The sequence below is a fragment of the Chlamydotis macqueenii genome, chromosome 2 (genome assembly GCF_036417535.1).
Source record: "Chlamydotis macqueenii isolate bChlMac1 chromosome 2, bChlMac1.mat, whole genome shotgun sequence".
Classification (NCBI taxonomy): Eukaryota; Metazoa; Chordata; class Aves; order Otidiformes; family Otididae; genus Chlamydotis; species Chlamydotis macqueenii.
The window spans coordinates 81139219-81163761 of NC_141557.1; the positions used below are offsets into that span (position 1 = coordinate 81139219).

Sequence of the window (24543 nt, forward strand, 5' to 3'; positions counted from 1 at the left end):
TTATTTGTGATTTTTTTTTTTTTTAATTATTCAAGTCTTCTTGAGCTATTGGCATTCTTGAGTCCCGATCTCAGATATTTTCTTTGAGAATATGGCATATATCTCCTTCTACCATTCCTTCCTTCTACAGCAGTAAATATAGTGTTTATCATTACATTCCTTATATATTCTTTCCATAAATCATAATAATCAGAGAACTAAATAGTAGCTTATAATCTTATTCTCACTGGTTTACATGCAATGAGGTGTCAGAGGCACGGTCCTCTGGCCCTTATGATTTTCTAAATGTACTTGTTGTTCAGTGCCATTTTGTTCTTATTGCCTACTGCTCACAAAAGGCTTTCTCAATTTCAACTTGCCTAGTTTTTGAGTAACATCATCAAGGTATGAAGAAACTAACAATGAAAAGGAAATCAGTAGCTGGCGGCACTGCATCAGAAAAAGAAAATATTCTATTATGACTACAAACAGTAGCATCAAATGTGAAAATAGACTTTAAAATTAATTAGCATTAAAGAGAAATGGGTTTGGAATAATTATCACATTGCTTTTAAGCAGTTATATTTACAAGCACATCTCTGCTTTCTATTAAGTCCTTGCTTGGGAAAAATAACAAATAAGTACACAATTTGAGTTTTGAATCTGTTCTATGTTCATACTTTTTGACAAACGAAGGCTCGGGAGAATAAAAAAAAAATGATATTGCCCTGTTCCTTACAGCTCCAGTGAAAGTGAAAGCTGCCTATTCTTCCCAAAGGCAAAGTCTTTTATTGCTCCTATATACATGAGGCAATAAACACACTCTTCTCCATCTCCCATAGTGTGACTCTTCCTACATCCCTTAGGTGAGGTACCTTTGAGTAGACTATGCCAACATCCTGTATATGTCCACTGAGACATCTCTTTGCAAGCCCAGTGAGGCTACTTCCAGCTACAAATGGATGTAAAGACACCAGATGTGATCCACTCTTCATCACTATTCATACCTCAAGCACTATTTCACATATTTTTTTCTCTGTTTCCCTCTAAGCCTAGCCCTCTAAGCTTTCCAAAGTGACCGATATAAGTGATTAAGGTGACAGAAGTTGTACATCAACTTCTTGGGAGCTCAAAGATTTCAAATAATCTGAACATCAAAAGTACTAAATCTTTTATTATATTCCATTTCCTTTGAATATTCCAACTCTACAAATAATAAATAAACAATTCATTTTTTATTGTCTTCTTCCTACAAGGATGTTAATAGCTGGGAAGGGAGCTAGCTAGGCTGCTGTTATGATAAATGACTAATCTTTGGTCATTTGTATCTACTTTGTTTAATATTTTTCACATACAGGTACTTCATTGATTGGAAGAATGATGTGGACAGCTACTTTACAATAGATGCTACTGAAGGAACCATTGCTACTAATGAATTACTGGACAGAGAAAGTACAGCACAGTACAATTTCTCTATAATTGCAAGTAAAGTTAGTAAGTATGACACAAATGTAATTAATATACTAATATGGTTGTTTTTTTTTTTTTTCAGAATGTAGTGCTCCGGCATAAGTATGCTGTGAAGAGTGCATGTATTGCCAAGAGATTATTTAAGAAGGCCCAGTAAATATAATTTTGTCAGAATCACTGTGAGGCTAAGTGGGATGTTCAAACAGCCCCGTATAATAAGGTTTTTCTAGTAGCTCTCATGTAGGCACAATTCCCTCAGAAGCAGAAAGACATTTTGTCATCATGAAGAGCATGAGGGCCTGTATGGAGACTTTCCAGTTCTTATTTCTGATTTTGTAATTCCTTCCATATGAAATTAGGTTAGTCAAATAACAGGTTTTTTGAAGGCAGAAGAATTTAAAAAGACTCATTCAGTTCTCAGACAAAAAGCACATTCAAACTGAATCAAGATTTAAGACCCCAAATGAAACAAACTATGTGCTGCATCTCTGCTCTTGTGTTTTCTCTCTGCCCAAGACTTTATGACTAACCACTTGTTTTCTTTTATGACATGATCTGTGGTAGGGTGTTTTTTTTTCATTTTGTGTCTTTGTGTCTTCTTCTATATAGATGGGCTTTTTTTATAAGTATATAAGCTACATAAGTATTATGTAGCTGCAGCTTTCTTCATTGCCATCCTTCTGTGTAGCATTCCTCCTTCATGATCCTATCAAACTCTTGTAGGCATATACCACCATTTTAATGCAAGTCTTTTGGTCACTTAGTGGTTGTGTAAAGGCCACAGAAGTTTTCTCTTGACATCAACAGGCAGCAGGAGAGGACCCCTGCTGTATTTCCTATTTATTCTGTATTGTTTATTTGCCCAGAAATGCAATTTTCAAAAGCAAAGAACATATTTTCCTCTATATATTGTATGGTGCTGAGTCTTCAAAAAGTAATACATGATACTAATAGGAAGAGGGAGATTTTGGAAGCACAGAACATCTACATTACATTATTTAAAATGAAAAAAAAATTCTCAGTTGTAGTTGTCTCAAAAACAACCATGAACTTGCTCCCTAGAACCTGAAAATATAACAAAGACATGAGTCAAATGAACATTTGAATTTTATCCATACCTTGGAAAAGGAATACACTAACAGATGAAACTAACCTATCACAAGTGATGGAGTATATGGATATTCATGCACATGTGTATATTGACAGAAAGTCCAGTGGAACTGGAATTGTTTCCAGATAAACTGAAAGGCAGGTAGATGCAGAGGGGAGGTCTCATAATGGTCTATGTTTCAGTAAACCTTAACTCTTTAGATTTATTGGTGGACAAAGAACATTTGAGATTTTTTTTTTTCTGCTGTAAGGCATCAGTTTTAGTGATTAAAGATTTACTTTATGTGAATCTGATGTAGAAACATTGAAACTGTCATCTCCTAGTAGGGAAAAAATGCAGTAAACAGTGCCTTGACATATACGTGATTACCTAAGGAAAGCGGCCAGTACTGCAATTAGTTGCATAAAATTGCCTCAGGAATGGACACTATTGTTACCTAAGTATTTGCAGCTCTCCATGACCTTATCTCTTTAAAATAAATGGATTCCAAACACATAATAGTCATACTAAGTTCTATTACTGAAAAAAACTTTATTGCTAAAACATGTATTTTGCTTTCTTACTGTGAGACAACAACAGCAACCTCCCAACTTTTAGAAACATCCTAAAGGTCAATCTGCAAATTATCTTCTCCTGAACAGGTCAATTATAAAGAGCCCATCAGCTTTATTCCTATCAACTTAGATAGAAAAATAAATTAAACTGGCTTTGCCATCATTCCCTTATATGTGGAAAATGATGCCAAGGTCATGAGCAAACTTCCTGCCTGTGTCTTATCCCTGGAACCTTCTAGTGATCGTTACCCTTTGTTATTCTGTAGCTTCAGAAATAACTCTTTATGAATCACAGATGATGCTTTTTCTCATGGACAGTAAAGTCTTGAAGTAATATTATGACTTCTGAGTAATCAAGTTACCTTTCAAACAATGGCATGCATGGCATGTAGTTTAGATAGCTAAATACAGCAGCAGCAATGGATAAGTTTAAATGCAGATATGGATATAACATTTAAACTTTTCTTACAAGCTGATAAATCTATTATTACTACTAAAGCATCAGAATGTGTATTTTCTAAAGGAATACATTTGAAAAATGAGGCAGAAGATAATTACCTTATGTTTATTAAAGTAACCTTCGCTGACATCACCTATTGCAACACCAAACTGTGTGGTGCAGTGGATACACGAGGGATGGGATGCCATGCAGAAGGACCCAGACAAGCTCAAGAAGTGGGCTCATTGAATGTCATGAGGTTCAGTAAGACAAAGTGCAAGGTCCTGCACATGGGTCAGGGCAACTTCTGCTATCAGTACATGCTGGGGGATGATGGGATTGAGTGCAGCCCTGCTGAGAAAGACTCAGGGGCACTGGTGGATGAAAAGCTCAACATGAGCCGACAATGTGTGCTCACAGCCCAGAAGGGCAAGTGTATCCTGGGCTGCATCAAAAGAAGTGTGGCCAGCAGATCAAGTGAGGTGGTTCTGCCCCTCTACTCTGCTCTCATGTGACCCCACCTGGAGTACTGCATCCAGCTCTGGAGCCCTCAGCACAGGAAAGACATGGACCGGTTGGAGTGGGTCCAGAGGAGAGCCACAAAAATGATCAGAGGGCTGGAGCACCCCTTCTATGAAGAAAGGCTGAGAGAGCTGGAATTGTTCAGTCTGGATGCTGAGGAGGCTCTGGGAAGACCTTATAGTGGCCTTTCAAGTACTTAAATGGGACCTATAAGAAAGACGGGGATAAACGTTTTAGCAGGACCTGTAGCAATGGGACAAGAGTAATGGTTTTAAACTAAAAGAAAGTAGATTTAGACTAGATAAAAGGAATAAATTTTTTACAATGAGATTTAGACTAGGCATAAGGAAGAAATTTTTTACAATTAGGGTAGCCTTCATGATTGCTGTTTCTGAATGTTTTTGATCCCACAGACTCTGTCCAAGCTAATAAATAAAACATGGCCTGCATTTGTTTCCAACATGAAGGACAACTGGCACTGAGTAGACTATTTCTGTGCTATTAAACACTTTTATCTTCCAAACAGGGTGCCCACATGTAAATCAATTCTGTGAATGGTCCCTCACCCATACTAAGTACTAGCATATGCATGTGAACTGTCCAAAAGACCATTAGTTGCCCCAGGCTAAAACTGCCAATGGCTGCTGTAAGAACATAATGGTATTAAAAAAAAAAAAAAAAAAAAAACCAACAAAAAAAAAAACCCAAAAAACCAAACCTGCAGTCCAGTGCTCAAATAAATCATAGAATCATGGAATTGTTTGGGTTGGAAGGGACCTTTAAAGGTCATATATTCCAACCCCCCTGCAAGGAGCAGGGACATCTCCAACTAGATCAGGTTGCTCAGAGCCCCGCCTAACCTGGCCTTGAAGGTTTCCAGGGATGAGGCATCTACCACCTCTCTGGGCAACCTGTTCCAGTGTTCCATCACACTCATTGTAAAAAATTTCTTCCTTAAATCTAGTCTAGATCTACCTTCTGCTATTTTAAAACCATTACCCCTTGTCCTATCACAATAGGCCCTGCTAAAAAGTTTCTCCCAGTCTTTCTCATAAGCCCCTTTTAGGTACTGGAAGACCGCTATAAGTGTGCTGCTTAATTCCCTAGTATGGAAATGGTTTCTGCATCTTACAAAAGAGGAAATAGATAAGATGCATAAGATCTTATTTCTACTCTCCCATTCTCAAGGCACTAGTTAAGGTTGAAAATAAATATAAAGTAACTATAATCCTTCCTGTCTTCCCAATTCATTAAACTCTATGCACAAATTTTGTGAACACTAAAGAAACTTAAGCTTAAATCTCAAGATGGGGTTTATCTTCTCCTACCATAACTGGGATTAAGGAATCACCACTTCTTCTCAATGGTCAGTTTCTATTTCAGTATCTATTATCTATTTGCTCAGATATCTTGGATTTTCACAAGCTCATTAGTCAAAGTATATTGCTACTGCAATATCCTTGAACCATAAAGATGTTAACAGATGATGGTACTTGATCAAAAGAAGGAGGCAGAGTTGTCACTGTCTTACAGCAGGAAAACTGAGGAAGGAAGCAGCTAATTAATTTGTCTGTATTTTACAGGCAGAACTGAAATGTTAAATCAGTTTTTAATTCCTAGGCTAATGATTTAACCAACTTGTCTTCTCATGTATGTAATTTGGGTTTAAAAGACATGAGCAGATGTTTTCAGTGACTCATTCATTGATATCAGCATGTACGTCACTATTGTGCTCACAGAGCGTGAAAATATTTGATTTTGAGATAAACAGCAAACAAATCAGAACCAGAGAAAATGGAGATCAAGTCTGCAAAGTGGTATTTCAAATGCAATTCTTCATCCTTGTTCACATCAAGTATTACAGGTCTTCGTAATTATATACGACTTCAAAGCAGTACAATATACGACTTCAAAGCAGTACACAATGTTCTTGCAGTCTTCCTTTATATATAGGAGTAGTTAAACTGATATCAGTGCAAACCAGAAATAAAATTAATCATATAAATAGAGAGAAACCCAGAAGTAGGCCCCTCTTATTCTGTAGTAATTCTGTTTACATTCATGTTTGGCTATTGCTGATCATTTATGCAAGGTAAAATTCTACCTTGCTAAAATACTTAATAAGAAAAGATTTTGGCCTCTAATATATCTTTCAAATAATCACAGAAAATAAATCACAGACCATCAGTGAGAAAAAAAACCCGAAGTATACTCTTATTTATGTATATTTCCAAAGCATGCTATCCTATTGTGATTTGGAGGGAAGATAAAAAGTCAAATCCATTTGTTCACTTAAAGAATATACAGTCCCATAATATGCACACTGTTCCAAAAAGCTGAAAAAATAATTTTTGTAAGAGACGTCAAAAATATAGCCTAAAGAGATTTCTTACAAAAATCAATATGTTTAATAGAAATTATCAAATTCAGCTAGCATTTTTCATGTACAGGATACATAAATTTTAAATACTTTCATTCTTTAACTAGAAAGGCATTGTTAACATATTTCTAAAAGGAAATGAAGTAATATCTATGCCTGTACTTTCATGGCAATGCATTAATCTCTAATGCATCTGAAGAATGTATCCTGAACTGCTGTTGTTCAATTGCTGTACATTAAAATAAACATACTGTCATAGCTCAGCCCCACTCAGAACCAAGCTACGCAGTCTCTCACTCACTACCCTCATCATCCAGTGGGACAGGCAGAAGATTGGTAAAGAAAAGAAGGCAAAACTCATGGGTTGATATTTAAAAAAAAAAGTTTGAGAACAATAGTCTTCATTCTTACCGTACAATTCCTTTCTCCACAGAGAAATTCTGCAAATAGGGATGATGCAGAATTGGAAATGAATAAGGATTATTAGAGATATTATTAGATGTGGTCACTATTAATCAGATACGTTAATAAGAAGGAACTACAAAAATTGTGTGATTTAGGTAGAGTTTTTTGTGGGATTTTTTTTTTTCAGATTCCAAGCTGAGTTTGTAGGTTGGTCAGTTCATCTACTACTTGTAAACAGGTAAAGCACACTTCTACTTGCAGCTGGTCCTACTTAACTAGGAAATCATTGGCGAATGCCTTTTGGCTTTGGCAGAAGCCTCTTGAAAACCTTTCATTTAGTAGTTCCTAAGAACAAGAAAGAAATAACGCAAAATTTATACAGTGCCATCATGAAGAGACTTTGCCCCTTGCTGTGTTAATTATAAACAAAAGAAATGCAAAAGTTTATATAAACTGCAAAATAAGCAGCTAATGCAAATAATTTGAAGAGTCCATTTACGTCTGAAGATTCAAGAAAACTGTTATTGTACTTAACCATGACCACATGCTGTCACCCCTACACCACCCTGATTCATCGCATAGAATTCTTGAATAGTTAACTGTGCCTGTTCAGGGGTTGCCACTCTTCTTAAATGTAAAAGGATAAAATAACTATCCTTTTGACTCGCCATCTAAACTGGCTTTATTTATCTGCTGTCTTGCAAGGGATCTCAGTATAGAGTAAAGGAGAATATTGTCTGCTCTGTATTGAATTTGTGTCTCCTTTCCATCAGATACTGCATTTGCAGATAAACTTGTTTATAAAATTCATCTACTGACTGATGAAGATTATCTGCATTGAAGGACAATGGAAATAAGCATAATGTATACTATTTTTAGCATTTCTTTTGCACAAAAGTATTTACTGCTTGCAAATACTTATGCAGTTAAAGAAATAACCATTACAACATAGTCTAATGGTTTAATCACAAGATTCAATGTAGTCTACATGTTTCACTGCTAAATTTACAGCTAAATCTGTCTGGCTTTCAGCAAGATTTTTCTTTATATCTTTCTGTCTTACTTTTCTCCATCTTCTAAATTAGTATGGTCCACTTACCTCCTTGATTTCTTGAAGATGTAAACAGTGGCTAAGTAATAAATACTTATTTTCTACATTCCACTGTGGAAAGTCAGTTTTAATAATTGGAAGCGTTTTCCACAGACTCCATGAAAAGTGATCCAAGGAAAGTTTGCATCTGTAATTACAGGTAAAACTTAAAATGCTTTAATCTATACTCTAATAAACATAATCTTGTTGATTTATTCCTTACTCTATGAAGAGTAAGGGATCAAAGTCTGATACAAAATTATAAGAAGTTTGCTTCTGATTTCTCCTGAGTACAAATCAGAAATAAACAGAAGTTAAGGGATTTTAGAAGTCACAGTACTGAGATCAAAACAATTTATGACAGCTCATAGGCACTGTTGATGATAACAAACATAAATATAGTATTCCTTAATGCTTTTCTCCTAAAAATCATTTATAGGTAACCCACTATTAACCAGCAAAGTCAACGTTATAATAAATATCCTGGATGTCAACGAGTTTCCTCCCGAAATTTCAGTTCCATATGAGACATCTGTATGTGAAAATGCCAAACCAGGACAGGTATTCCAAATTTGTAATGCTTGTTATTTTAGTTTTTCTTTCCTTATTATTTATAGCAATAGAAACCTCTGGGTTTGAAAATGAAATAATAGTTAGAATTATTGTACAAATAAAATGTCTGTGTTGGAAATACTCACCTTTTGGAATTCTGTTTGATCACCTTTATGGTCTATTTATTTTTATTATCCCTGATTATATAAGCCTAAGCCACCCTTTACTGGGCATTTAATAGCTATGATGGGAGAAAGAATCCCTTCCTTAAAGACACTTAAATATAAAGCTACAACTGCAGTGAATTAATGGAGTAGGATGGATGATAAAAATTTTTGTGTCCTATTCTGAAAAAAGGACCCACAACCCCAAACACAATCCTTTTAAAAGCTTGTTTATATCAGTAGTTTCAAATATATACATAGCATGCAAAACCTATTTCAGATTCCAAATATCACCTTGTAGTATGAGCGATGCCAGTGTTAATAGACGTGGCCTCAGTAGCTGTTGGCATGTGTTCCTTCTGCACAAAATTTGTGCAATTAAACAGAATGCTGCAAAGCACCAAGGCCCATCATCATACGTATTAACAACTAATACTGTTTCCAAGACAAGACTTGTAACTTCAACCGTTCAAGTTTGAGAGGTACTGCCAGCCATGGAAGGAACATATTCAGCCTGCTGTGTAATCCGTGACTTCTCTTTATATGTATGTAATATGCAATATGTCCATGTGATTTTTATTATCTTTATTACAGATTTGTCCATGACTTCATATGATATTCCTGTCTTATGTTTTAAATACGTTTCAGGTGACTATCATACAACCTAATTTAACTTCTAGTTTATCAGGTATCTTTAGTTAGTATCTTATCCAGGCACTAACAGTAGAAAGGTGAACCTTTTAATGGAAGGCTGAGACAAGCACTGAGGTTTGTAACATAAAAAAAAAAAAAAAAAAAAAGCTTTCCTTTTTAAAAGATCAGTGACAATCCTATTATGAAACATTTTAACTGCACTGTGCTTACCTGGAATCTAGTAGATAGGACTCTGGGACCTAAAAGTTCCTTCATGTCTAGATGGTGCAGACCTTTCAACTCTTTCTACTTCATTTCAAGCTGTAAAATTAGGGTGCAGCTTTGTGAAGTACTACATGTACTGGTCGTAACAGTAGTAGTAGTAGTAGCAGATAAAGTGAACTGTCTTCAGTAATCACTCACCTGAAAATAATCACTAGTATTCTGAAACAAAAGATAAATATTAAATACTTCTGCTATGAATATAGGACTAATATTTCTGATTTCGTTCAGGTATGTCAAAGCAAGACCTTCTAAAACATCATGAGTCCTGGAGGCTCTCGTATTCAGACTTCTTGCCTCCACTGTCTAATATATTAGGAGAATGAGAGTAATCCATCAAGATTTAACTTTCATTGTTTCATTTGATGTTCACTTTGCACTTCTACAAAACTGCTTCTTTTAGAAGAGTGAACTGATTTAAGAATTAATCTTAATCTGGTTTCAGGTAATACAGACTATCACTGCAGCAGACAAAGATTTGTCACCAGCTGGGCAAAGGTTTTCCTTCAAACTGTCACCTGAGGCTTCCAACAAACCAAATTTCACGGTCCATGACTACAGAAGTAAGTTGATTACCCATACCTCTCTTTCAGAGCAGCAGGCTGTGATTATAATGGACATATGATTACTTTGTATTACAGTCATGTCTACAGACTAACTTTTTTATTTGACATTTCTAATTGTTAAATTATCTAGGACATATATTAATATAAATTCAGGTCTTGCACCTTTTCTCATTTTTAGGGGACAGGAATTGTCAGAACATCAAAGGCTGAGATTTCCCTACAGGCCTGCAAAAACTCTGCTACCTGTTTTATTTTCTTCCTTTTATCATTCAGTATCTCAGGAAGAGCTCATATGCCAATGCAGGTATACCTTTAAACAAGGCACTATTGCTGCCTTGTTTAAATATTATCACTTTGCTAACTGTTTTCAAAGTACCTAGCTATTGTGCTTTCTGGAGGATGCATAGTCCTGCAGAAGGATTAGTTCTAAATATGGACAGTACTGCTGCAGTATAACATCCTCAACACTCTTAAGAATTTGTAGATTTATATAATTAACATCTTTGATTTTTCCCACAATTTCTGTCATAACTGATCATCTTTTTTCTTCTTTTTCACCTGAATGCTTCTGATAAATGGCAAAGAACAATCCAAGAAGAAAAAGTGGATTTTTTTTTTCTCTTGTAAACATTTCCAAGCATGTGGTCTTGTGTGCAGACACAGCTAAAACATCATAATAAACTGTGATAAATTTTCACCACTAATTATTTAAGCAAATTAAAAAAAAATTAATGAGTTTATCAACTATTAGCTGATCTTTAAAGAGCTGTGATATGGTAAGCTTTTAATAAAAAAAATTATTTACATTACTCTGCAAAGAAAGAACACTTAAAACCATCTGATAAAGTTCAGTAACATTCCTTTGCTTATTTAACTATGTAGGTTATAAATATTACTTTAAAGGAAAAGTGTATCTTTTTTTTTTAAATATTAATTATATGCATCATTATTTTTAATTTGAATTTGAGACAATACTGACTATGATGTAAAGGTTCCTTTCTTGAGAATTAAGTAACCCAAGCCCTAAAAAGGGCTAGAAATGGATAATACACAGAATGAAAAAAAAAAATTGCAGAGGCCACTTACTTAGCGTTTTAAAAAACATTTAAATATATGACCCACATTATTTTTGAAGCCATGCATTTTTGTCAGTTAGGAGATACAAAATGAAAGCCAACAAAGTAAGCACAAGTATAAATCATTAAGACCTTTAGCATTAAGAAAGTTCAGGAAGAAATAAATTTGAAATAGCAGAAAAATAAACTGTCCTTATTTTCTCTTTTTATATAGCTCCTCTATGAAAATGGCAAGACACAAATGGTTTATTCCCAAACTTTTACCTTAGTATGTCATTAATAGCTTAAAAACATTTTACACATGAGCAAAGAATTTAACTTAATTATTTGTAAATACAGTGTATAATGAAACCATAGTAATTCATGATATTACATACATGAATAATAGTATCTTATGAAACTAAAAATATGTAGATCAACATTTTATCAGAGGCCATTCAAATAGTTTTCTTGAGACAGACAGCTCAATGACTAGGAAGGACAACCTTATAATGGACTAAAGCCCTCTTATTTATTTTCTTGGAAGATTAAATCATTACTTTTCCACAGAAGTGCTTAGTCTAAACAGTTTGGTTTTAACAGCTACTAGTATTGTAAAATATTGTGACTTTTCAATATCTAACTATAATTATAGCAAGCAAGATTTAAATGCTTTACATCTGTGTGCCACTGGACTTAAAATTTTGGATAATGCTGCATTGTAGTTCCTGTTATTTTTTTGCTTCATACTTAGTTGTTGGTAGTATTTCCTTGGAAAATTCAGCATGATGAACTTTGTTAATGAACATAATTAACAAGAAAAACAAAATTCTCTCTATCTTAACAGAAGAAGGAAAATATAACTCTTCAGAGCTTCGTCATATTTTACATGAATTACTTACTTTTTAAAAATTTTTCAATAAATTCAAAGGTCCATATGAGTATTGCCTTCATAATTATGTAGTCTTATAACAGGAATACTCTGTATGTCTAAATATCTTTGCTGGTTTGGTCAAGATTTCTTTAAAGTAAGAGCTTTATTTACTAAAATATCCTTTAATTTTACCAAGATATTTTTTTTCCAAATAATTAAAAAATATTGTTTTAAATACAAGACTTCAGTTTTTTTCTCAGGTGGTTTTAACATATTTAATTTCTCAAAAGAATCTTTAAACTTAAAAAGGCTATACAGTAATTAAACTCCATGACCTTTCTCATTTACAACTTCTGTGAAGTGTGCTTAGCATATGAGTTTGGTGAGGAAATTGCTCAAGTATTATTAGATAATTAAATTTCCCTGTTTAAACCACTAATATTGACATGGAGATTACTTTGGATCTCAGTAGTCTGTTAACAAACTTTCTCCACTGTATAAAAACAAATGCAATATTCCCATAAAAAAAAATTAGAAACCACAATTTTTCTAATTAAATACATGATTTTTAATGCATAAAAGTTTGTCTGTGTACATACCTATATACACACGCTTAAAAGCATTTCTTAACAACTACTAAAAAAGAAGTACACTATTTATTGAAACATAAGGAAGACAGAAAAAAAAAGCTTTTGAGGAATATTTTCCAACCAGAAAAGACTTTAATTTTTTATGATTTCCAGAGCTACTAGAAAAATCTATCCAAACAGAAACTGCACAATATTTTCAGTATCTTCTGCTTTTGTTTGCCTAAAATGTGAAAGGTCTGCTCTGTGCGCAATTTAGAGATATTTTGATTTTTTTTTTTTGAAGAAACAATCTTGTTCATTGTGTTACCATTAATGTTTCTACAAGTACAGATGCTGTTTGACATTTTTAAACACATCAAGAAGCCCAATAACCAGCGCTATTCTACACAGCTAAAAATCATTGGTGGTATATTACAGCAGGTGTAATACATTTGTGTCGTAGTTCAGCCCCGATCGGGATCAGACTACGCAGTCTCTCTCTCGCTCCCCCCACCCTCCGAGAGAACAGGAGGAGATGATATAAGGAAAAACGGCTCGAGGTTTGAGATAAGGACGGGGAGAAATCCTTAAAGTTACCGTTACAGGCAAAACAGACTCGACTTGGGGAAAACTATTAATTTATTTCTAAAATTAGCAGGATAATGAGACAGGGAACAAGATAACCTCCCCCCACCCCTCCTTCTTCCCGGGCTTAACATTATCTCTACTACCTTCCCCTCCCGAGCGGCACAGGGGGGGGAAAGGGAATGGGGGTCACGGTCAGTTCATCACACGTTGTTTTACACCGCTGTATCATCGTCGGGGGAAGAACTCCTCGCATTCCTCCTCTGCTCCAGCGTGGGGTCCCTCCCACGGGCCACAGTCCTTTGTGAAACTGCTCCGGCGTGGGTCATCTCTTCCACGGGGTGCAGTCCCTCTAGAACAGCTGTCCCAGCGGGCCCTCCATGGGCCACAGCCTCCTTCAGGCCTCCACCTGCTCTGGCGTGGGGTCCTCCACGGGCTGCAGGTGGATCTCTGCCCCTCCGTGGACCTCCATGGGCTGCAGGGGGACAACCCGCTCCACCATGGTCTTCACCACGAGTTGCAGAGGAATCTTGGCCAGGAGCCGTGTTACTCCTCCCCCTCCTTCTTCACTGACCTTGGCGTCTGCAGCCGTTCCTCACAACAGGCTGGCAGACGCCTCTCAGGATCCTTTTTATATCTTATTCACTTCTCATCTCCTCTCCACTTCTTGCAGCCAGGCCAGGCCGAGTTGGGCCCAGTCGGCTGCCCGGCGGGAGGCCAGAGGGTGAGGCCTGCAAGGCCCATGAGGCTCGCACCTCCCCCTCTCTGCCCCCCACTCAGCTTCTTCACATCTCTTCCCTTCTTCTTCTGTTTTCCCCTTCTTAAATGTGTTATCGCAGAGGCGTTATCACGGAACATTCTGCTACCAGTTGGCTCGGCCTTGGCCAGCAGCAGGTCCGCCCCAGGCCCGGCCGAGTCCACTGAACAAAGGGGAGTGACTTCTAGCAGTTTCCTACAGAAGCTACCACCTTAGGCCCCCCCTCACTAACAAAACCAGAACAATTTGTACTGCACCCAAGAGCATAAACATTCCCAGGTTCCATAATTCTTCAGAATATAACTTAATGAGGACAGAAGCAAGACAGAAGCTCAAGTTGCCATTTGGAGTCTCTATAAACATAAACACAGGGAAACCTTATGTTTCTAGACTATGCTTTCAGCAGTGCTGAGACCAGTCCAGCTGTGAATAGAAGTGAGAGGCCCTGGCAGAGCTGGAGTGCTTCCAGCTCAAACATCTACTTTCCTCTTTCCACTTTCCTGGCTGCAGTCTGTTCTCTAGAGGGCTGCTTCCCTCTGCAGCACACTCAGTTGCTCATGTAAAAGAGGCTTTTCCTTCTCTCCAGACTGTCACACACATTCTGAAAATGAACTTATTGCCAACAGACTGAAGAATCAAAAGATGTCTCAGCTTCAGGCTGCAGCTTCAGGCTGCTCTGTGTAGAGTTCAAACACATGCCCGTGTCCATATTTTCAAAAGGACTGTGAACAATCGAAAGGGGTCATAGAAGAGTAACAAAAATTGTTCAAAGTCAAAGACTTAAGAGCTCAATCCGTTTGATTCCTCTCAAAGAAGAATGGAAAGTAATTTTGTTGCATTGTAACATGTGTTAAAGCAATCTTCATAATTGCAATTAGAAGAAAAAAAGCAAAATAATAGAAATAATTATATTAATAGAAATATAAATAAGAATAGAAATAAGATTAAGCTGGATGACTTCAAATTAGATCTAAAACTCTTTGTACAGTGCAGACAATTAATTATAGAGAGAAAGAACAAGCTGAAAATGGAACTTGGTTTGATTCAAACAATTTTAAGACATTTTTCTTTTTCAAAACTAAATGTCACTGAACTTGGTGTGTCCATGTGCAATGTTTGAGTTTGGTAAAAAGGGGGCATCTGAAATAAGCATTTTATCAGTCAAGTGCTTTCTCAGTGGTGTCTGATCATAACATATCTGATTTTAGATATTTAGGGCTCATTCTTATTGTGCTTAATCAGAACTGCACACAAGTATTTGACTATGGAATTCAGAGCCCTTAATCCTTTTACCTACTGACAAAACTCCAAGAAGGATGAAAGTCACAGCGTGGACAGCAAGTGACCTCTTCTAAATGGTGACTGCTGCAGGCTACCTTCATTCAGATCTGTCAGCTAATTAATTCCCTGCTAATTTCATTTTGATTTTGCTTTCAGTGTAATTCTTTTAATCTGCACATCATTTCCTTGCTACTCTGATTGATTTAAGAAAAGCAGTGATAACTGAATACCTACTGGGAAGAAATGACAAAACATAACTTCAAAGAGTTCTGAATATATTCATGATTAATTGATGGAATATGTACTGATTAGAAAGTAGTCAATTCATTACTGTAGTTATTTTTAATGGGACAGGAAAGTCGAAGGGGTTTTGTGTTTTGTCCAGGTATATTACTTTCAGTTCTAAAAGGAAAATAATTAATTAATAGAGACTTGGTTCTAAATCCGTGTGCAAAGTCCTTTGGACCATAGGCTTTGAATATAAGGAGATAATGAGAAAATAAAAACTGAAAAGCCTTCTTAATCTAATACCGGTAATGCTTTTTTAAATTATTATTTATGTTGTCTTTGAAGTTTCAGCTGTTAAGCTAAGAAGTTTACAAGTAATGGAATATTATTTAATGCTCTGCAAAAAATAGCTGTACCAGTCAGAATACAATCCCTTATATAACGATAAAACAAGGCAATTACATAAAGCATGTTACTCACTGAGTTTCAAAAATTGAATAGCTGTGTATTATTAAAGGTGATGCAAACTACAATGGTGAGTTGAAGTACACAATAAAAATCCTGTAATGACTGTGTCATGTTTTGCAGACAACACAGCTGGGATTGAAACGAGGAGAAATGGTTACAGCAGAAGGCAGCAAGAGCTGTACTTTCTTCCGGTAGTAATAGAAGATAGTAGTTACCCTGTCCAGAGCAGCACAAACACAATGACTATCCGTGTTTGCAGATGTGATTCTGATGGTACCATCCTGTCCTGCAACGTGGAAGCAATATTCTTACCAGTAGGCCTCAGCACAGGAGCGCTGATTGCAATCTTATTGTGTATTGTTATACTTCTAGGTTAGTTCTCATGAAATTACGTGAAGTACATTACTCTGATTATTCAACTGTGAATTGATTTGTATTGTTATTAACCTCATCTATCATTTAACAAAAGCCATTGAAAATGTGTGGCCGTTTATGATAACTTTCATGCTTCTACGTTTCTAGAAAAGCATCCCAAAGCACTGACCATGACCATGAATCTGCTAACACCTACCTATGTCTTATTGCATGAAGCAAAGCAGCTTTCAATGGAAGCCAAACCATTATTTTTTTTTCTCTGAAACAGTTTTGTTTAAATATCTTTCTTGATGGATTAATATTTTTAGTTTATTACTAAAGTAGACAAGTCCTACTGACAGTAACAGCAGTAAGGACTTAGTAAGAGTCTTTATTTAAATCTTTATGTCAACTGGAGCTTAAGGAGAATGAAGAAATGAGAGAGGAGAAAATTATTGTAATATAGGCTGTGGCTGGCTAGATCCATGTAAAACTTTACAGGAACATTTCTATTTCAGGCACACATGGATTCCATAAAGTGGCATGGTTATTTGATTTACATTATATTTAAATATTGTTGTATTTACAGCATGCCAAAATCAGTCAATAGTCATGTGCATCGTACTTATAATATAGCCTTAATGAATTGATAATGAAATAAAGCCAACTTTGTAGCTTACACAGGCACAATGCGGGCTGCAGAAAGCAGAGTGATTCTTACAGACACTAGCCTATGCCTCTTTCTTGATACTAGTGGGCTTCCTAGGTCTCATGCTACTCCTTAGGTAGGTCTATTGCATAGGCAAAAATAGCTGCAGATACAGAATATAACATATGGATACCTCTTTGCATTTTGATAATACAGGCCCAGGGTTACATAAATAGCTTCTGCATAGCAGTGGGTAAAAGTCAGAATTTCTGTTCTGTGTAAAAATTTTATGTTGTGAGGAAAATGTTTCAAATCAGAACAGAAATGACAGATAGTCATACTTCCCATGGAATAGGAATTAATAACAAATGCAGTCATTCTGAAGAATTAAGAAAAAAACAAAACAAAACAAAACATAACAACCGTAGGTCAGGTTTTTTTTGGAAGCAAGAAGAATGTTATCTCCTTTACCACAATTACTTGGGACTACTTTTTTACTTGTAGAGGTTTCCTGGGTAAAAGCAGTCACAGGTGAGCTTCAGCACCAAAGAATTCCATTATGAAAAAAGCTTTCACATGAAGAGATAAGTCAATTAGAGCTGTCTTAAGACAGGACTCCCAGGATATGTAACCTCTCTGTTACAGAGCAAAGTGCCTAGAAGCCCTGAACCCACAGCTGTAGCAAAGCCTTTCAAGTTACCACTTTTGTGTCCAGTAATCTGGACAACATGAACTATGCAGCAGAGTGCTTGGTGCTCTTGGTACAGACATCATTTACAATAGCAGAGTACCTGGGGAAGCAGGAATACCTGAAGTCTGAATTTCTCCCTGATTTGCTAGGCGATCAAGCAGGCTTTCAACAGAACTGTGTTCATGTTTCAGTAATGGTCTGCTGAAATAAATACAATTTTTATTTTAAAAACCCAGCATATTTAATCAAAAATAATTATGTCAAAGAACTACTTACCAGCTCTGCTGCTGATTGATGCTCTTGGCATATACAAAGCTACTGAAGATATTTTAATTCCTGCTTTGCACAGAATGCCAGACTGAATTACTGAGATTATGTTTGGAAAAGAGGTCTTGGTCCTTTAATAACTCCTTACATTCCAATCATCCTGGCAATATCACCCAGAAAAACTAATGTATAAATAATGAGATCTCCAGTGCTGTGTGTAACCTTAGAGATTAGCATTTATCTTATATCCAGACTTTCTCCTTACTACTCCATTGATCAATTTAAGAACAGTTTTTGGATTTTCGTTTCTTGCTATAAGCCTGGTCTGACATACAGTCATTAAAATGGTAGCTGAAGTCATTCTTGTCTGTCATGGTTTAACCCCCTCAGGCAGCTAAATACCACACAGCTATTTGCTCTTTGCTCACTCTCCCACAGTGGGGTAGGGGAAAGAACTGTAAAAAAAAGAAAAAGGTAAAACTCATGGATTGAGATAAAGACAGTTTAATAGGACAGAAAAGGAAGGACTAATACAATAATAATAATAATAATAATAATAAACAACCAAGTTATGCACAATTGAATTGCTTACCACCCACTGACTGATGCCCAGCCAATGCCTGAGCAGTGGCACCCCAGATAGCTTTTCCCTTAGCTTATATACTGAGTATGACATCATATGGTATGGAATATCCTAGCTGTCCTGGCTGCATCCCCTCCCAACTTCTTGTGGAGAAGAACCTGGGAGGGCAGGGACAGTATGAGAAGCCAAAAAGTCCTTGACTTAGTGTAAGCACAATTTAGCAACAACTATAACATCAGTGGGTTATCAACATTATTCTCATCCTAAATTCAAAACAGAGCACTATATCAGCTACTAGGAAGAAAAATTAACTGTATCACAGCCAAACCCAGGATGTTGTTGAATTCATTTCTATACAAAAGACAGACAACATATTACCAGAAGTAAGAGTTCTTTTCAGCCACACAAGCCTGATCATTAATTTATAATTGCTACACCTCCTACATTCATTATTGTATTGCTTCACCTTAGAACTTAGAACACTGTCATTTCTACCAAAGGCAGTTAGGGAATGAAAAATAACAAAAAGGCCAGATTACTACAAGCAGATTTTGCAGATTTTTTCAATGAAATATATCTCCAAAGACAAACTATTGAAAAAAATCTCACAAGCTGGTTGCCATTGAGTTGCCATTTGTAATAAAACCAGTTTGTAACATTTTATATTATACAGAATATATATATACATATATTTTAAATATATATATTATATTATTATATTACAGTTTGTAACATTTTATATTATATAATCACAAAATCACAATTGGAAGGCACCTCTGGATATCATCTAGTTCAACCTCCCTGCTTACAGCAGGATCAGTTAGAGCAGGTTGCTCAGTAACCAGTTGGATTTTTAATAGCTCCGAGGATGGACCAATGGCTTGACCATTCTGACAGTAAAAAAAAGCTTTTTTTTTCCTACATTTTAATGGAATTTCCTGCATTTCAATTTGTGCCCATTGCCTCTTGCCTTGTCAATGGGCACCATGGAGAAAAGCCTGGCTCCATCTTCTTTACTTCCATCCATCAGGTATTTATACACATTGATACGATCCCCCTGAGACTTCTCTTCTCCAGGCTGAACAGACCCAGCTCTCTCAGCCTCTCCTTATATGGCAAATATTCCCATCCCTTAATAATCTTTGTGGCTCTGCACTGGAGTCACTCCAGAAAGTCCACATCTGTCTTGTATTGAAGAGCCCAGAAATGGTCCCAAAACTACAAGTGTGTCTGACCGGAGCTGAACAGAGGGGAATGATCACCTGCTAACAATACTTTTCCTAATGCAGCTCCAAATGCTGTTGGACTTCTTTGCCACCAGGGCCCATTGCTGGCTCATAGTGAAGTTTTTGTTCACCAGGACCCTAGGTCCTTCGCTATCAAGCTACTTTCCGGCCAATCAGCCAACAGCATCTACAGTATGCAGTTATTCCTCTCCACGTGCAGGACTTTCTTGAACTTCATGGGGTTCCAGCTGGTCACTCCCCTAGCCTGGTGAGGTGCCTTTGAATGGTGGCACAACCCCTGTTTTGTATTAGCTGCAACTTGCTGAGAGTGCACTCAATCCCATTATTCAAGTCATTTATGAAGATGTTAAACAAAACTGCTCCCAGTATTGATCCCTGTGGTACATCATTAGTGACTGGCCTCCATCTGGTCTTTGGGCTGTTGATCATAACCCTTATAGCCTGACGTTTGGACAGCTTTTCAATCCACCTCATCATCTACTTTTCTAGTTCACGCTTTCTCGGCTTTTCTGATAAGGTTGTTATAGGAGATAGCATGAAAAGCTTTGCTAAGGTTAGAATAACAAATAATGCACTTTTTGGCCTTTGTCTGCCAGTCACCTCACTGTAGAAGGCTAGCAAGTGAGTTAAGCATGATTTCATCTTCGTAAATTCATGGTGACTACTCCTGATTCCCTTCGTGTTCTTGGTATGTTGGAAAATTACTTCCAGAATCATTTACTCCATCACTTTCCTCAAGATCAAGGTGAGGATGACTGGCCTGGAGTTCCCTAGCTCGTTCTTCTTGCCCTTCTTGAAGATAGGAGTGATACCTGCTCCAGTCCTCAGAAACTTCTCCCAGTCCTCATGACATTCAAAAATTATCACAAGTGGCTGCACAATAATGTCAGTCATCTCCCTCACCACTCGTGTGCATCCCATCAGGTCCCATGTAGTTATGTTGTTTAAGTGTTCCCTAACCTGATCCTTTTCCACCAAGGATATGACTTTCTTCTTCCAGTCTTTCTTTTTGGTCTCAGGGACCTGGGATTCCTGAAGGAGAACCTTACCAATACAAACAGAGGCAAAGAAGCCATTGAGTACTTGGGTCTTTCCTGTGTCCTTTGTCAGCAAGTCCCCTGCCCCATTCAGCAGTAGTTTCTCTACTTTTCTTTTGCTGCTGTCATAGCTGGACAAGCACTTCTTGTTGCCCTTCATGTCCCTCATGAGATTCAACACCAGATGGGCTTTGACTTTCCTAACCACATCCCTGCATGTTTGGACAGTCACTGTATATTTGTCTTGGCTCACCTGTCCCTCTTTTCACCCCTTATATGCCTCTTTTTGTATCTCTCAGTTTAGTCAGGAGCTCCTTATTCACCAATGCAGGCCTCCTGCTGCCTTTGCTTTATTTCCTGCTCATCGAGATGGACCATTATTGAGTTTGGAGGAGGTGATACCTGAAAATCAACCAACTCTCCTGGACCCCTTGTCTCTCCAGAATGGTATCACATAGGATTTTTCAAAGCAGATCCCTGAAGAGGCCAAAGTGTGCTGTGTAAAAAGCTGAAGTAGGATTATTTTTCTCCATCTCAAAGATTCCAAATTTTTTTTTTCTCTTTAATAGTATGGTGTTTTTTTTTTTTGTCTGCAGTGTGGAAATTTGTGGATTTTTCTCTGTTTTGCTATGGAAGACATTAAAAAAAAAAATCCCATCTCTCTGTCTCTCTGACTAAAAAGCTGAAGTCCTGTCCAATTCTATTTCTTCACAAAGCAGGCCAGTAGGAAAATTGTTTGTTACTTCCTTCAGCAGCACAGAAAACACTAAGGAAAGTAAAATTCTTACATTAAACAGCAAATGACTTTTCACTGGCTACAGCACTGCTATTTTTAAAAGACTAGTAGGAGCATATCTTCTAAGGAAAAAAAAAGTACCTTTGATTGCTTGCAACTTTCAAAGGAAGCTATAATGATATGTCATCAGAGTACCAAATGATTTCTGTGCATGTCTTAACTTCAGGTTTCTCTCATTACAGTCATTGTGGTACTCTATGTAGCACTACGGAGGCAGAAGAAAAAGGACACCCTGATGACCTCTAAAGAAGACATCAGAGATAATGTTATCCATTATGATGATGAAGGAGGTGGAGAAGAGGACACTCAGGCTTTCGACATAGGTGCCCTGAGGAATCCCAAAGTGATTGAGGATAACAAAATACGCAGGGACATAAAACCAGAGACCTTGTGTTTTCCGCGTCAGAGACCACCAGTGGAAGATAATACAGACATAAGAGATTTCATTCATCAAAGGCTGCAGGAAAATGATGTAGATCCAACTGCACCCCCTTATGACTCCCTGGCAACCTACGCGTATGAAGGAAATGGATCTGTTGCAGAGTCTCTCAGCTCTATAGACTCCCTTACCACAGAGACAGACCAGGATTATGACTATCTGAGTGACTGGGGACCTCGCTTTAAGATCTTGGCAGACATGTTTGGAGAAGAAGAAAGTTATAACCCTGACAAAGTCACTTAAGTACAACTACAACAGCTAAATAAAAAGCAAAGGAAATCAACAACAAATTTCAAAGATAAACCTAAGCTTTATATAGGACAAGATTTCTTTGATTATAAAAGACAGCAACTGGTTTCTGGCAAGTTACTACATTTATCATACTGTCAGTTTTGGTTTAATTTGTGAAGGAAAGATAAAACCTGTAATATACACAGTTTTTTTTGTTGTTGTTATTTTGTTACTCTGGAATTACACTGAGACAAGCTCAGGCCTACAAGGTACAGTTTACTGACCTGACTTAGAAAGAAGATAGCTTTCTGGCATCATGGTGGAAGAGTGGTAGCTTTTTCGTAATTCCACTAAAGTGCCTATCGAAACTTTTATTATTCAAGTGGTAAAGAGTCTGCTGTGATGGTGTTACAAAACTGAATGGTAAATTGGACAAGAACTTTAAGAAAAGAAGCAATAGCAACATGCTGACTTCTTTTAGAACAAAAATTGAGATCACTTCATGGAGTATATCTAATGTCTAAAACTAAGTGGGGGGGATGTACATTGTGTTTTGGGGTTATGTTCAGTTTTTTAAAAGAAGAAAACAGTATGTCAAGAAGTCATATTTCTTCTTCCAAAATTTCACTGAAAATTTAAATTTAAATGCTATTGCTCACTCTGAAGATGTAAAGGCCAAATTAAAAAGGAAAAGATCTTAGCATACAGAAATGAATATTTTAAATGTTCATGCAAATATTACATTTTTCCAAAATAATAAAAAGATGAAAGCAGCTATTCCTTTATGTGAATGACATTTCCTTTGGCTCCCCCTCTTCTTTTAAAATTAGACTATTATTAGAACATAAAATGGAGAGGGTTTTTTAAGGGTATTATTGTATTTTTAGTACTAATACATTTTTTCCCCTTGTAAATATCACTAAAGAAGTATGTGTAAAGAACTCCACATCACTTTTCTTTGCAATTAGATTGTTACTCTGTAGGTACTATAGGCGTACATATTATAGTTATTTTTCAGCTGACCATCTGCTAAGGTTCACCATATCATTGTATTTCACTGTCAGACCCACATCAAACATTTTAGTAGCCTTTTCAGGATGGAAACCTTATTAATTTTATTCTTGACAAAATATTAACAGAGACAGAATAAAAATATAAAACAGTGTGTTTGTCCACACTTTATGTACATACTCATGCATAAATGTAGCTCTGCAGGTAACAGAAGTACAGATACATGCAAGGAATTATGCCATGGAATATCTCTTATAAAACTATTTCATGAGACTTTCTGATGATCTAAGGTATAGACATTTTGTAAAACAATCGTTTATGGCCCCTAGAGTGCATATATCCTTATATTCTCCTTCTAAAATGTCTGCAGTGTTATACAATCTGCTTGACCTCTACTCATGATTAATGGCACTGGCAAGGTCAGCTCAAGTCTTTAATAAATCAGAAGTCTTTTATTCACCCCAGATCAATAGCTTACTTTTTGTGCCACTGAAGAATTAATAACTATCAGATATAGATAGCTCACAAGTCTGATATTAACATACACAAAGTTCCCTTTACCTTCTTGGGAAAATGTAAAGGTATTTCAAAGTTGTATAAATTAATCTCCCAATAAGACTTTAAAAGGTGTATAGTTTAAAAAAGTTTCAGATCATTCGGTACAATTGGATAGATCTGCATTAAAAGCATGATTGTCATAGCTTCTACCAGCAGAGTGCTGAGGAAGAGACATAGCATATGGGAACAAGAAAGGTTTGTCGTTTTTTTTCATTATCAGTGAAGGCATCCTATCTTCCCTGAAAGACAAACTAAGCCAACAAAGTGCTCTTCTCACAGGACGGGGAAGCAGATGGAGTGGCGGGGCCCATTTGCCTGCATAGCAATTTTCGTGTGGAAGCTGGTGGTTTTACTTCTTGACAGCATAGCAAAGGCAACATGATACTGCAGAGCAGGCCTAGAACAGATCTCTGGAAAAAAAAAAAATGCTACTAGTTAAAACACAGATTTGATTAATACAAAATTCACACTTGTGGAAGTACTTATCAATGCTTCCTCATGTAGCATATGCATAGCAATGCTTCCTACACTGCTGCCACAGCTAAAATAAGCATCTGACACTGCTCATTTACAGATGTGCAGTAGCCAAAACTACTCTACTCCTGTAGCCAAACTCTGCTCTTAGTAACCGTACTAGTCCTTTACATGTATTTCAGTAGTAAAGTCAACATAAGTGAGAGCAGTGTTTGACTTTTTGACATCACAAGGCATGCTTG

General features: G+C 36.7%; 1 protein-coding gene across 5 annotated transcripts in view; it reads left to right on the forward strand.

Annotated features, from left to right (window-relative positions):
* CDH12 (cadherin 12) overlaps positions 1–22270 on the forward strand; it is a 167765-nt gene extending 145495 nt beyond the window's left edge. For 3 of the 5 annotated variants that reach the window (XM_086741975.1, XM_086741978.1, XM_086741976.1), the window contains 5 exons: positions 1337–1473; positions 8390–8511; positions 10027–10144; positions 16085–16336; positions 21771–22270. In XM_086741975.1, the coding sequence (XP_086598101.1) occupies positions 1337–1473; positions 8390–8511; positions 10027–10144; positions 16085–16336; positions 21771–22270 (1129 nt within the window). Of the gene's footprint in view, positions 1–1336; positions 1474–8389; positions 8512–10026; positions 10145–12336; positions 12340–16084; positions 16337–19457; positions 19539–21770 lie in introns of all 5 variants that reach the window. The other 2 variants (XM_086741977.1, XM_086741974.1) reach the window with 2 other exon arrangements.
* Positions 22271–24543: the final 2273 nt, after the last annotated feature.